Genomic DNA, 14,347 nt, shown 5'->3' on the forward strand with positions numbered 1-14,347 from the left:
TTGATTTTAACCCGAATTTTAAAGATTTTACCTGGTAAAGCTCAAAAATGATTTTTCTTCGATGTGAACCCCGTTTTTGACTCAATTTAGCTTTGATTTTCAGCTGTAGGTTTCTAAAAATATGGGGAATATTTTTTTCAAGAAAGTTCCAATTTTGTCCTTTTTTTTCGAAAACCCATTTTGGGGGTCTATTTTGACCCCGAACCAAAATTAGTCAATATGAGTGTCGTTGGTTTTGTATTGATGCGTAGATTTAATATTTAATGTTTTTAGTGGAGTTCAGGATTGTTCATGAAAAGAAGGTCCCGAGTTCAAGTGTAGCAGACTGGTTTCGGCTTTCGAGGTAGGTTATGGCTTAACTCTTCAGACTGGGATGGGTAGTAAATGATGGTACAAAATGCATGTTCAGGGTGAGAGCTAATCATGAAAAAGTGTCTATATATGGGTTGTGCCCGTGTGGGGGCCTGTATGTGATGTAATTATTGAAATTGAGATATTATGTGATATGTTTGACCGTGTGGGATCCTATATGATATTGATAGCCTTGAATACATGTGGATAATTGTATTGTGTTATTTATTGTGGTACTATTGGTGTATTGTGATTATATTCATACTTTATTGGAATATGAGACATGTGAAAATTCATGGATGAAACGAAAATAATAAGTAGATATTGGCTCATGTGGTTGTGGGAATATATCATTGTGGTTGGTTGTAGAAATACTCATTGTGATTGGTTGTGAGCATTACATCTTCATATCATACTCATTCAGGAGTGGTACCACTGTGGCAACATCTGAGAAACACTGGCAATACCTTTTTAAAAAAATATTGTAACACCTTATAAAACCCTTTCCGAGGAATATGCCAAAAAAGAGATATGAGATATATGGATTGTATAAGGTTTGACGGTCCCCGCATGGGTCCTATGTCGGGAAGCTTTAGCTTCGTAAGTGTATACGGGGATTGTACGATGATCCCGGAGGTTGTGCGACGACCTCGTGCACCATCATCATCATCATCGTCATCATATGTATTGCATTTACTTTATTGTGTTTATGTTGTGTTGCATTCCCTTATTGACTTGTCATCTACGTATTTGTCTTAGCTTTCCTTACTTGTATTTGATGATCTTGTATCTACATGTTCTCTCTTATTCTATTTATATGTGACATAATGTATACTTGTGTTCAATATCTTGGTGTGTTGTTGTAATATATGTGAGATATATTAGAACTGTTAGTGCAAGCGGTGTGGGCTACCGTTGTGGGATATTTTCTGATTGCAGGTGACGTGTCCTTAGTGTATATTTTGTATGTTTTATTTACTATTTTTCTTTGTCGGCCTATGATACCTACTGAGTACAAGTGGACCATACTCATGCCTACTGTGCCCTTCCGATGCAGGTCTTAGCTCGAGTGCGCCTCAGCTTGATTGACTCGGGCGATTGTTGGAGCTTCCAAGGTAGCGGTGGAACATTCATGCGTCCGAAGTTCACCTCTATCTTTCTATAATTGTTATGTATTTATTAGTATTTGAAGACAATTATTATTCCTTTATGGTTATATTTCAGATGTATTTGACTCTTGAATTGTATTAGTAGTTCTTACACTATTGACAATTGATTTTGGGCATGATTGGTAATTTGGATAAGTTCTTTCTGCATTGTTATGATTATTTATATGGTTGGGCTTCGTTCTAGAAGCCTCACCTTGGGATATTTCTGTCTTTTTCTCATTTCGTATCAGTTTGGGTGATAATGTACTTGTCAAGGTACGCCGCGGCAAGTGCCATCATGACCCTAATTTTTGGGTCATGAAAAATTGGTATTAGAGCAGCCAGGTTTTGTTGGTCTCAACGGTGTAATAACGAGATGTCTAATAGAGTCTCTTAGATTGGTACGTAGACGTCTGTATCTATCTTCCAGAGGCTATAGGATGTCTTTAGGTAACCTTCCTCATTTTATTCCTTATAGTGCAAATTCTTTAATATCTTATGCTTTGAGTTGTGTTTCACCCTTTCTGCGCGGATGGTGTGGCTTATACTACATATCAGTTGAGAGATGCTGTGAAAATTAGTAGATATCATTTGTCGGTTGTAGGCTTGTTGATGCTCCTGAGTTGTCATAGGATCAGTTTTTTAATGCCTTTCCGGAGAAATTTATGCCTTTTAATTTGAGAAATCGTATGTGGGATGAGTTTGATCATTTAGAACAGGACTCCATGCAGTTTTTGAGTATAAGGCATGCTTCCATGCCCTGTCCAGATATTTCTATGATAGCATTTCCACCGAGTTTGAGAAGATCTGAAAGTTTGTGAAGGGTTTGGTTGTCTCCCTTCAGTTGGCTATATCTTAGATGGTTATGCTTGGAGCTACTCTTTAGAGTATTGTGGATCACACTAAGACGACATAGGGTATTATTTGTACATCTCAGGGAGGCACCAAGAGGGTGCGTCATTTTAGTGAGTTCAGGAGTCTGACCTCTCGAGGCAGAGATTTTAGAGGTTCTCGTAGATATCATGGTAAGCCAGTGCAGGTGATTTTATTGAGTTCAACTGGTGGATCTTCTAGTTCAGCAGTTCAGGGTGGCCATTCGGGCTCAGCTGTACTTTTTCTTATTGAGACTGGTTGTAGAGGTTACTAGGTGCGTGATGAGATTGGCCATGTGGCCAAGGACTGTTCTCATCGTATGTTTAGAGCTACTCTTATTTCAACTGTGAGAGGTACGGGTTCTACCAAAGGTGCAACAGATAGAAATGGTAGAGCCCGTGGTGGTGGTTGTAGGGCTACTCAGCCAGTTTAAAGTCGTGGGTAGTGTTATGCTATACTAGTCAGATCTGAAGCGGAGGCTTCAAATACTGTGATCTCAGGTACCGTTTTATTTATTTCAGACCTGCATCTGTATTATTTGATCCTAGATCGATTTTCTCCTATATATCTGTGTATTTTTCTTTGGATTTTGATTCTGTTAATGAGCCTCTTGCCATTCCTATTCATGTATCTACTAATAGGTGATTCTTTAGTGGTGGATTGAGTGTACCGATATTGTATTGTGACTTTTACTGGCATGAGACTTTAGTAGACTTGCTTGTGTTAGATATGGTTGATTTTGATGATTATTTTGGGTATGGATTGCTTGGCTCCTTATCATATTGTCTTAGATTATTTTGCTAAGACTGTGACATTAGTTTCACCGGGTGTGCCAAGGATAGCTTGGAAGGGTATACTTTATTCAGGTCCTGAGAGGAATATATCTTATATTCAGGCTTGTAAATTAGTTGAGAAGGGATATTTATCTTACTTGGCTTATATTCATGACACTAGTGTTGTTTCGCTTCCTTCCTTGGATTCTGTCTGTGTTGTTCGTGAATTTATGGAGGTGTTCCCTACGGACTTGCCTAGTATGCCTTCGGATCGAGATATTAATTTTATTATTGATGTTGAGTCAGGCACCATGCCCATTTCTATTCGTTCTTATAGGATGGCCCCATCAAAGTTGAAGGAACTGAAGAATTAGTTGTAGAATTTATTGGATAAAGGATTTATTTGACCTAGTGTTTCACCTTGGGGTGCGACTGTTTTATTTGTGAAGAGAAAGGATGGGTTTATGCGAATATGTATTGATTATCGACAGTTGAATAAGTTGAAGGTTAAGAATAAGTATCCTCTTCCTCGCGTCGATGATTTGTTTGATCAGCTTTAGGGTGATGTGGTGTTTTCAAAGATTGATTTAAGGCTCGGTTATCACCAATTGAGGATTAGAGCTTTGTATATTTTGAAGATAGCTTTTCAGACTCGATATGGTTATTATGAGTTCTTGGTCATGTCTTTTGGGTTGACCAATTCCCCTGCCTCATTCATGGAGTTGATGAATCAGGTGTTTCGGCCATATCTTCACTCCTTTGTTATGGTACTTATAGATGATATCTTGGTTTATTCCAAGAGTGAGGTTGAGCATGAGGAGCATTTGTGGATTGTGCTTTAGAGATTGAGGGATGAGAAGTTGTATGCTAAGTTCTCTAAGTGCAAGTTTTGGTTGGAGTCTATTTTTTTCTTGGGTAATGTGGAGACTAAGAAAGGTATTATGGTTGATCCAGCTAAGGTTGCAGTGGTTCGTGATTGGACTAGACCTACTTCGCCCATCGAGATTCGAAGTTTTGTTGGCTTAGCCAGGTATTATCGGTGTTTTGTTGAGGGTTTCTCTTCCATTGCAGCTCATTCGACCAAGTTGACTCAAAAGAAAAATTCCTTCTAGTGGTATGATGTTGTGAGGCGAGCTTTCAAAAGCTCAAGGATTTGTTGACTTCAGCTCCTATATTGGCTTTACCCAAGGAGGGTGTGGGATTTATTGTCTTTTGTGATGCTTTAGGTGTTAGGTTAGGTGTTGTGTTGATACAGGAAGGCAAGGTAGTTTTGTACTCATCTCGTCAAGATTGGAACCTCATGAGAGGAATTATCCTACCCATGATTTGGAGATGTGCGCAATTATATTTGCCTTGAAGTTGTAGAGGCACTACTTGTATGGAGTCCATTGTGAGATATTCTCAGATCATCGTAGCCTTCAGTACTTCTTTAACAGCGAGATCTTCATATGAGGCAGCGCCGTTGGCTTGAGTTGCTTAAGGATTATAACTTGACTATTCTCTACCATCAGGGCAAGGCTAATGTGGTTGCGGATAACATGAGCCGGAAGTCGACTAGTATGGGTAGCTTGGCGCATCTTTTGACCCAAGAGAGGCTTTTGGCCTTAGAGATTCAATTTTTATCTAACCAGATGGTTAGGCTTGATATTTCGACACCTGGGCGTGTTTTGCTCATTTGTGGAGGTTAGATCTTCTTTTATGGAGTAGATTCGAGCTTATCAATTTGACGATGTTGGATTGAGATTGATTCGAGATAAGATGTTGAGTGGGAAGGTTAAGGAAGCCTTACTTAAATCAGATAGAAATTTGAGGATTGGGGGCTGAGTTTATGTGCCAAGAGTAGTGATCAGATTAGGTTGATCTTAGAGGAGACCCATTGTTCCAGATATTTTATCCATCCAGGTGTGACTAAGATGTATCGTGATTTAAGGCAACACTACTGGTGGGGTGGTATGATCAGAGATATAGCAGATTTTGTGGCTCGTTGCCTATGTTGTCAGTAGGTGAAGGAAGAGCATATGAGGCCTGGTGGATTGCTTCATAGGTTACCCATTCCTAAGTGGAAGTGGGAACGGACCACTATGGACTTTGTGACTAGTTTTCCTTGTACATCTCATAGTTGTGACAGTGTTTGGGTCATCGTGGATCGATTGACCAAGTCAACTCATTTTATTTTGATTTAGGTCTCATTCAGTTCCGAGAGATTGGCCCGTATCTACATTCGTGAGATTATGCGTCTTCATGTAGTGTCGGTGCACATTATTTTAGATCGAGGTTCTGTGTTCACATATCACTTTTGGAAGTCTTTTCAGGATGATTTGGGTACTTGGGTTGATCTTAGCACAACGTTTCACACCCAGACTGATGGCCAGTCAGATCAGTCTACTCAGGTTTTAGAGGATATGCTCTACGCGTGCGTGATGGATTTCGGTGGCCAGTGGGAGCAACATTTGGCTTTAGCAGAGTTTGCATATAGTAATAACTACTATTCCAGTATTGATATGGATCCTTTTGAGACGTTATATAGTAGGCGTTGTCGCTCCCAGTAGGTTGGTTTGATGTTTCAGAGGTGAGACCTTGATACGAACTTGCTTCGTGAGTCTTTGGCTAGAGTTCGGGTCATTCAGGATAGACTTAGAGCGGCTTAGACTAGACAGAAGTGTTATACTGATAGTAGAGTTCGTGCCTTGAGATTTGGTGTTGGTGATTGTGTTTTTCTTCGAGTTTCACCTATGAAGAGTATGATGAGTTTTGGGAAGAGGGGCAAGCTTAGCCCCAGGTATATTGGTCCATTTGAGATTCTTCGGACTGTTGGTGATGTGGATTATGAGTTACCTTTGTCCCTTGATTTATCAGCTGTTCATCCAGTTTTTTATGTTTCTATACTTCGTCGCTATATTCCTGATGTGTCTCATGTCATTCATTGGGGGTCGGTTCAGTTAAATGAGTGGTTATCCTTTGTTGAGGAACCGATTTCTATTTTGTCTAGGGATTTTAAGCGGTTGCGCTCTAGAGTGATCCCTGTAGTTAAGATCCAGTGGCGACATCGACCTGTAGATGAAGCTACTTGGGAGGTCGATTCTGATATGCGTAGTTTTTATACTAAGCTCTTCATTGATTCAGTTATTTCTTTGCCTTAGTTCGAGGCCGAACTAGATTTTTAGTGGTGGATGATGTAACGACCTAAAAATTTGATGAAATATGTGAAATTTGTGATTTTGTGTGATTTGACTGTTTTACCCCTTCTTGTAGTTGCATTATGATATCTCTGGGGTGTGGGAGTGATTGACATAATTTTCGATGCATTTTGGTGTCATTTATGCAATATTGTGGTTTTTGATGGCTTTGAGAGCCTTATTTTGGACTTATGTGGATATCTTTTTATCCGTGCAACGGATGGCCAAACGGACTGTGTCAGCAGCTCTGAAAGATTAATTTTAGGTTTGGTAGACCTTTGGTTTGGATTTCGGTGCACCTGAGCTCATTTGAACCTATTGGTCGGAAAATTAAAAAAATTAAAAATATAATGTGGGACCCACATTTGATCGAAACGACCTCAGATGAAAATCCGACTTCGCCAGCAGATCTGGAATGTCAATTTTAGTGTGTTAGCATGTTTGGTGTAATTTTACGGCTTTTAAATCTCATTTCCACCCTCGATTTAAAAAATTATGATTTCGGGTTTCAGGGGTCAATTTTATGAAAACGATATTTTCTTGAAAATCTGATATCGTCATCGCGTTCGGAACGTCGAATTTAGTGTGGTTGCATATTTCGTTTGCATAAATCATACTCCGAACAAATCCCGAGCAACCCGTTGAATTCTGGATTGAGTTTTTTTTTTTTTTAAAAACAGCTTTTTTTAGACAGCAGTGCAGAAAAATCTGCACTGATAAATAAAATTTTTTTGACCTATTTTACTCATTTTTCATCTTGCCTCTTGGGAGTTAGACCCTAAATAGTTTGGAAGCTTAAAAGTAAAGTTTGTGAGAGCTTAGGAAGCTAGATTAACATCTTTTTCTTAATTTTATTATGGATTTAAGGTAAAAAATCAGTCACTTTTTAGTAATTTCTTGATTAATTTCTCAAAACCTCAAAAATCTTAGCGGATGATTTTAAACCCAAATTTCACTCCTTTTCACTTGAATAATATTTTTATATTATAATTACTAGTTTCATCAATTTAACCTTCAAAACAACTCCGATTTTTGATTTAACTCGGATTCTAAAAATTTTATCCGGTAAAGCTCAAAAATGATTTTTCTTCAATTTGAACCCCATTTTGACTCGATTCAACTTGAGTTTTCATCTGTAGGTTCCTAAAAATATGGGGAACATGTTTTTGAAGTAAAGTTCCAATTTGCCCTTCTTTTTCGGAAACCCATTTTGGGGGTCGTTTTAACCCCAAACTAAAAGTAGTCAATATGAGTCGTTGGTTTTGTCTTGATGCGTAGATTTTATATTTGATGTTTTTAGTGGAGTTCGAAATTATTCATGAAAAGTAAGGTCTCAGGTTCAAGTGTAGCGGACCGATTTCGACTTTCGGGGTAGGTTATAACTTAACTCTTCAGATTGAGTTGGGTAGTAAATGATGGTATAAAATGCATGTTAAGGGTGAGAAATAATCATGAAAAGTGGTTATTTATGTGTTGTGACTGTGTAGGGGCCTATATGTGATGTAATTATTGAAATTGAGATATTATGTGATATGTTTGACCGTGTGGGGTCCTATGTGATATTGATAGCCTTGAATACATGTGAATAATTATATTGTGTTGTTTAATGTGGTACTATTGGTTTATTGTGATTATATTCATACTTTATTGACATATGCGACATGTGGAAATTCATGGATGAAACAAAAATAATAAGTGGATATTGACTCATGTGGTTGTGGGAATGTATCATTGTGGTTGGTTGTGGAAATATATCATGTGATTCATTGGGGAAATACTCATTGTGATTGGTTGTGAGCATTACATCTTCATATCATACTCATTCATGAAACATCGGTACCACCGTGGCAACATCTGAGAAACACTGGCAATACCTTTTTAAAAAAAAATTGTAACACCTTATAAAACTCTTTCCGAGGGATATGCCGAAAAGAAGATATGAGATATGTGGATTGTATATGGGTTGACGAACCCCCATGGGTCCTACGTCGGTAAGCTTTAGCTCCGTAGGTTTTTACGGGGATTGTACGATGATCCCGGAGGTTGTGTGACGACCTCATGCATCATCATTATCATCATCCTCATCATATAAATTACACTTACTTTATTGTGTTTATGTTGTGTTGTATTGCCTTATTGACTTGTCATCTATGTATTTGTCTTACCTTTCTTTACTTGTATTTGATGATCTTGTATCTACATGTTCTCTCTCGTTCTATTTATATGTGACATAATGTATACTTGTGTTCAATATCTTGGTGTGTTATTGTAATATATGTGAGATATATTAGAACTGTTAGTGCAAGCGGTGTGGGCTACCGTTGTGTGACATTTTCTGATTGCAGGTGACGTGCCCTTAGTGTATATTTTGTATGCTTTATTTACTACTTTGCTTGGTCGGCCTATGATACCTACTGAGTACAAGTGGACCATACTCATGCCTACTGCGCCCTTTCGGTGCAGGTCTTAGCTCGAGTGTTTGACTCGGGCGATTGGTGGAGCTTCCAAGGTAGCGGTTGGACATTCATACGTCCGAAGTTCACCTCTATCTTTCTATAGTTGTTATGTCTTTATTAGTATTTGAAGACAATTATTATTCCTTTGTGGTTATTTTTTCGATGCATTTGACTCTTGGATTGTATTAGTAGTTCTTACACTATTGACACCTGGTTTTGGGCATGATTGGTATTTTGGATAAGTTCTTTCTGCATTGTTATGATTATTTATATGGTTGGGCTTCATTCTAGAAGCCTTACCTTGGGATATATCTGTCTTTTTCTCATTTTGTATCAGTTTGGGTGATAGGCTTACTTGTCAAGGTACGTCCTGACAAGTGACATCATGACCATAGCTTTTAGGTCGTGACAACAGGTACCAGTATCATAGGTTAGCTTGTGGTCACTTGTGTTCGTAAGAACCGTGTAATGCCCAGGGTGTACTCTATGGGCGTTACACAAGCTCATTATTAACCAGCCCACAACTATTAGCATGCGAATTGTAGCATTCGCTATGGAAATCGTTTAGAGAAAGAAAAAAACAGTGATACATACTTCTATGTAGACACCAAATGTATCTTACATGCACAATAACAACAATAATTTACAAACAGAATCAAGAAGCCAACAAACATACCAAGAAAAATAAGAAATCAGAAAGAAAGTTTATAAAATATTACTTGAAGAACTTTCTTATGACAAATATATCCTTGAAAAGAATTTAAATGACAAATAGCAGCTATGTCGATCCTCCAATTCTTACTCACACTTCTAATACAGTAGAAAAATGTATGTATAAACTATTAAAGCTTGCAATTACTTAGAAATAATTCATAAAAGAAATATGAGACTATTCATATCAACAGAGTAGTTTCATAGAACAAACACAGTTGCTTATCCAAGTAAAATTCATTTTCGACAATCTCTCTATAATATATATCATAGAAAATATAGTTAGTTTCTAGCTATAACTTCATAGATTTATCTGCATTTTCAATAGAAAAATCATGAGTTTCTCTGTAAAAGAAGAAATCATAGGCAGTTCTGTAACCTTTGTTTGCGAAAATAAAGGATTAACCCTCTTCGCATAAACACAAAAGTTCACTAAAAGATTGAAAGAAGCATTGACTAGATGTAATATTTCCATCTTCTTGTGTCACCATAGAATATTACATCATAGTATTGAGAACTACGAAATTAGGAGCGATGACATCTTATGGTAATTACACATAAATCATGAAACAAAAATTTTAATTTCATCAAGAGAGAATTGAAAGTGGGCATATATCATCAAATACGTTGGATGCATACCACAAATTAAACTTTCGGAGTCTCAAGCTTTAAATAAAATTCTATAATGAAATCAAATGTGAAACATAGAAATATTATATAAGAGGAAGAAAATCCACCAGAAAACAGAGGTACATCAATAATCTCTTTGTTCATTCTTATCACACTTTCGAAAGTATACCATTTTATATATATGTTGAGTAATTTAAAAAGAACCGAGAGAAAGATAAAACTTACCTGCAATTTCAAGAGAAGATGAAGAGAACCAAAAGTTTGTAAGGAAAAGCAAATGACGTCTGTCGTTTGAACAAGAGAATAGTAAAGTGCTTCTGCCTTCTAGAATGATATTATCAGCGTGAATTGATGGATATACCCTTGATCGTTCCTCCACTCCCTCTTCTATATAGTAGAAATGTTGACTTACAATAACTCAACTTCACTCTGATGTATATTTAAGATATATTTTTATGAGACAAAGTGAAAGATAATTTTAAAAAATATTAGATTTGAATTTTTTTTAGTTCAATTTTGACCAATTATTTATATACTTTTCAGCGAAAAATACATAAAAATACTTTAAATTTTTAGTCAACACAATTGTTAACTTCTAATAACTTAATTTTACCCCTATGTTTATTTTTAAGATGAAATTTTTTCAAAAAATAACATAACTTTCAGCAAATTAATTGGGGGAGCCCATAATCCAACTTTCATTATCATCTATAGTCAATGTTTCAATTATATACCACCAATTTTATTTAATATAAAATGCAAATATAATAAGAGTAATAACATGTACCAACCTTTTTCTCTTTCTTTTTTTATTTTAATTTTTTCCCTCTTATATCTCTAACTTCTATTTCTCCAACCAGAATTTACAACGTTCACGACCTTCTCCAACATTCATGACCCTACTAACCCCTAATGTTTACTGAACACCACCGGCCGGCTGATAACGGAGACAGTGTAGCGCGCCAAAAACAGGTAAGGGAACTCTCTCCCCCCTCGTTTTCTCTTCCCATATCTCCCTATCCCCCTTTTCTCTCCCCTTTTTCCTTTTCTATCCCCGTCACTGCTATCACAGGCGGGATTAGGGCTTTCGCCGGCTTGACTTCTCGGCTGCGGCGAAGTGGAAGAAGGTAGCACCGATCAAAGCAGGTGGGTATGAAGACACTGACGACCATATTCCGGCAAGAACCAGATGCACCAGTGGAATTCCAGCGACGCTCCGATAGCTAAACATCAATATTGTCTTAACCAGCAGCACACAGGCGTACCGGTGACATCTTTACTTTAATATTTAGTCACTTCTTTTCAGTTTTGTTTTTTTTGAACTATTTTGTTTATTTTGTTTATTTTGTTGCTTGTTTCCATCTTGTTTGTCCTTGTTTTTGCTCTTGTTTCTAGTTTCTTGTTTGTATCCTATCTATTTCTTGTAGCTTATTTATTGTCTTTGTCTATGCTTAGTTCTGTCTTTCTGTGAGTACATTAGGGACTGGCTGCGGTGCTTATTGGTGATTTGTGTGGTGTGTTTTTTGGCTGCTAGAATGGGTAGTGTTCTGTGTGCGTGCCTTTTTTCTATTTTTGTAAGGTTGTTTTATCCGTTGGGTTGTCGGCTTGGGGCTTTATTTTTGGTGTGTTGGGTGTTGAGTAATGACGGTGGAATAGAGTCATATCTGAGGGGGATGAGGGTGAGGGAAAGGGTGGGTAGAAGGTATAGGTTGAGTGTTAGGGCTGGGTTGGGGAGGGGTGGTAGAGGGAGGCAAGAGATGAGAGAAGATAGGTTACGGATAAGGTCGTAGAATATTAGGACCCTTCAGGGTAAGTCTGTAGAGTTGGTGAAGATTCTTAAGAAGAAGAGGGTGAATATTGCGTATGTTCAGGAGACTAGGTGGGTAGGATCTAAGGCTAGGGATGTGGGTGGGTACAAGCTTTGGTACTTGAGGAGGGATAAGCATCGGAATGGAGTCGATATCTTAGTGGATGAGGAGTTTAGAGGTCAGGTGGTGGAGATTAAGAGGGTCAGTAATAGGCTGATAAAGATTAAGTTGGTCTTGGGGGGTTTTATGTTGCATGTGTGTAGTTTTTATGTGCCACAGATGGGCTTGGAAGAGTAGGTGAAAGCGAGATTTTGGGAAGATTTGGACGTGGTGGTGAGAAGCGTGACTAGCGCAGAGAAGATCGTCCTAGTAGGGGACTTCAATGGGCACATTGGTGTCCTACCTGGAGGCTATGATGATGTGCATAGTAGTTTTGGCTTCGGTGTTAGAAATGGCGAGGGAATGGACCTGTTGGATTTTGCGAGGGCCTTTGAGCTGGTGGTTGTGAACTCGAGTTTCCCAAAGAAGGAGGATCACCTAATTACCTTTCGAAGTGCGAAAGCCAAGACTCAGATTGACTTTCTACTGCTTAGGAAGGGCGATAGGGTACTATGTAAAGACTGTAAGGTCATTCCAAGCTAGCACCTCTCGACCCAGCATAGACTGTTAGTGATGGATTTGTCTATCAAGAAAAGAAAGAAGAGATGGGTCTGGGAGGGTCGATCTAGAATTAAGTGGGGTAGCTTAACGCTAGAAAGTGCACTGGAGATAGGGGAAAAGGTGGAGGGTATAGGAGCGTAGGAGTGCAGGTGGGACATGGATGGTATGTGGGATAGGGCGGCCAGCTGCATCACAGAGACTGCTAAAGGTGTGTTGGGTGTTTCGAAGGGCTGGGCAGGTCGTTATAAGGGGGACTGGTGGTGGAATGAAGAAGTGAAAAAGAAAGTGGAGATCAAGAAGGAGGCATATGTTGAGTTGATTGAGAGTAAAGATGAAGAAGAGAAGTGGGTGAATAGAGAGGTGTACAAGTGTAATACCCCGACAAATTTTTCGTTGAAATTTTATGCGTAAATGTGTTAGGTTCTATCTTCTAGAATGAATTATAAATTTTTCGTGCAAAATGTCTTATATTATAACCCACCATTGCGTAGAGTATCGAATAATCTTTCCAACGATATGTGGATTATCCAAAACGGACACCCGAGCGACGAGTTATGAACATTCCGATCGAACCGTGAATAGTAGTGAACAGTAAAACGTGCAGAAAAAAGTATTGAGGCCTGACGTATTTTTGCTCCAACTTTAACGATCATAAATCTTAGTACATAATGATCTGGATGATCTACTATATATCAACGGATAACTCTGTGAGTCCTCTTTCCAATGAAATTAGTTTCATTCAATTTTTCTATTGGAGCAAAAAGTTATGGTCGATCTACTTCAACCTATCAAAAGTGAATTTTTGGGTCAAAGTCAAATGATCATAACTCCTCGTAGATAATGATCTGGGTGAGATACTATATATCAACAGAAATATATGAGAGTCCTCTTTCTAATGAAATTGGTTTCATCCAATTTGAATATCGGAGTAAAACGTTATGGTTGATCTACTTCAGACTATCAAAGGATAGATTCGAGAATTTTTTTGATTTTTAGGGGCGGTTTGGTCATTTCCCCTCACCCAAAATCCGTCCAAACCCTATATTAATGCCTATTAGAAGCATTATATGTTATATTTCATCAAACTCCCTCAAAAAGAAAACCCTATGCTCTTACATCCAACTTCAAGAACCTCCAAAGTTCACTATTAATTCTGCAAATTTATTCAAGATTCCAAGTTCCTAGTTCAAGAACTTCAAGAACCTCCAAAGTTCACCATTAATTCTGCAAATTTATTCAAGATTCCAAGTTCCTAGTTCAAGAACTCCAAGAACCATCATTCAAAGGCACAGCATCTCAAAAATGAGTATCGATCTAAAGTTAATCATTCAAGGTATGTGGAGTTTTTTCAACAAGAACTTTTTTTCGTTCTTATGCCCAAAAGTAATTTTCTTTACAAAGGCATGATTTTTATTTGATTTTTATGAATTTGAAGCATGAACCCATATCTTATGATGATTATTATGAAATCTTGATGTTTATGATTTTGAAAGATGAATTTACATGTGTGGTGATATAAAGCATGAATCTTGAACGATATTTATCATGATTTTGATATTTGGGTCCTGAATCTTATTGAAAATTGTGTTTTTTTAGAAAGTGTGTGTTATATGCACGTTGATGTTGAATATTTGAGATATTTTGAATGATTTGACCTTTTGGTCTTAATGGAGTTGTTTTAAACTTGAGTGTGAAAGAAATACACAACGTGATTGATTTTGATAGATGGGAAGCATGATGGCTCCCGATGTATATTTATAT

The 14,347-nt window shown here is 37.7% G+C and overlaps 1 protein-coding gene across 1 annotated transcript; it reads left to right on the forward strand.

Moving 5' to 3' along the window:
• Positions 1 to 11,759: 11,759 nt before the first annotated feature.
• Positions 11,760 to 12,568, forward strand: LOC107855903 (craniofacial development protein 2-like). Its single transcript, XM_047411546.1, has 3 exons — positions 11,760 to 11,765; positions 11,990 to 12,127; positions 12,224 to 12,568. The coding sequence occupies exons 1-3, from the start codon at positions 11,760 to 11,762 to the stop codon at positions 12,566 to 12,568; spliced, it is 489 nt and encodes a 162-aa protein (XP_047267502.1).
• Positions 12,569 to 14,347: the final 1,779 nt, after the last annotated feature.

This window comes from Capsicum annuum, chromosome 4 (genome assembly GCF_002878395.1).
Source record: "Capsicum annuum cultivar UCD-10X-F1 chromosome 4, UCD10Xv1.1, whole genome shotgun sequence".
In the NCBI taxonomy this organism is placed as follows: Eukaryota; Viridiplantae; Streptophyta; class Magnoliopsida; order Solanales; family Solanaceae; genus Capsicum; species Capsicum annuum.

Bases quoted from the DNA above. Each gene is read 5' to 3' on its own strand.
- LOC107855903 (XM_047411546.1), top strand. The intron at 12,128-12,223 runs GTCAGTAATAGG...TTGGAAGAGTAG, and splicing joins AGGTGGTGGAGATTAAGAGG to GTGAAAGCGAGATTTTGGGA.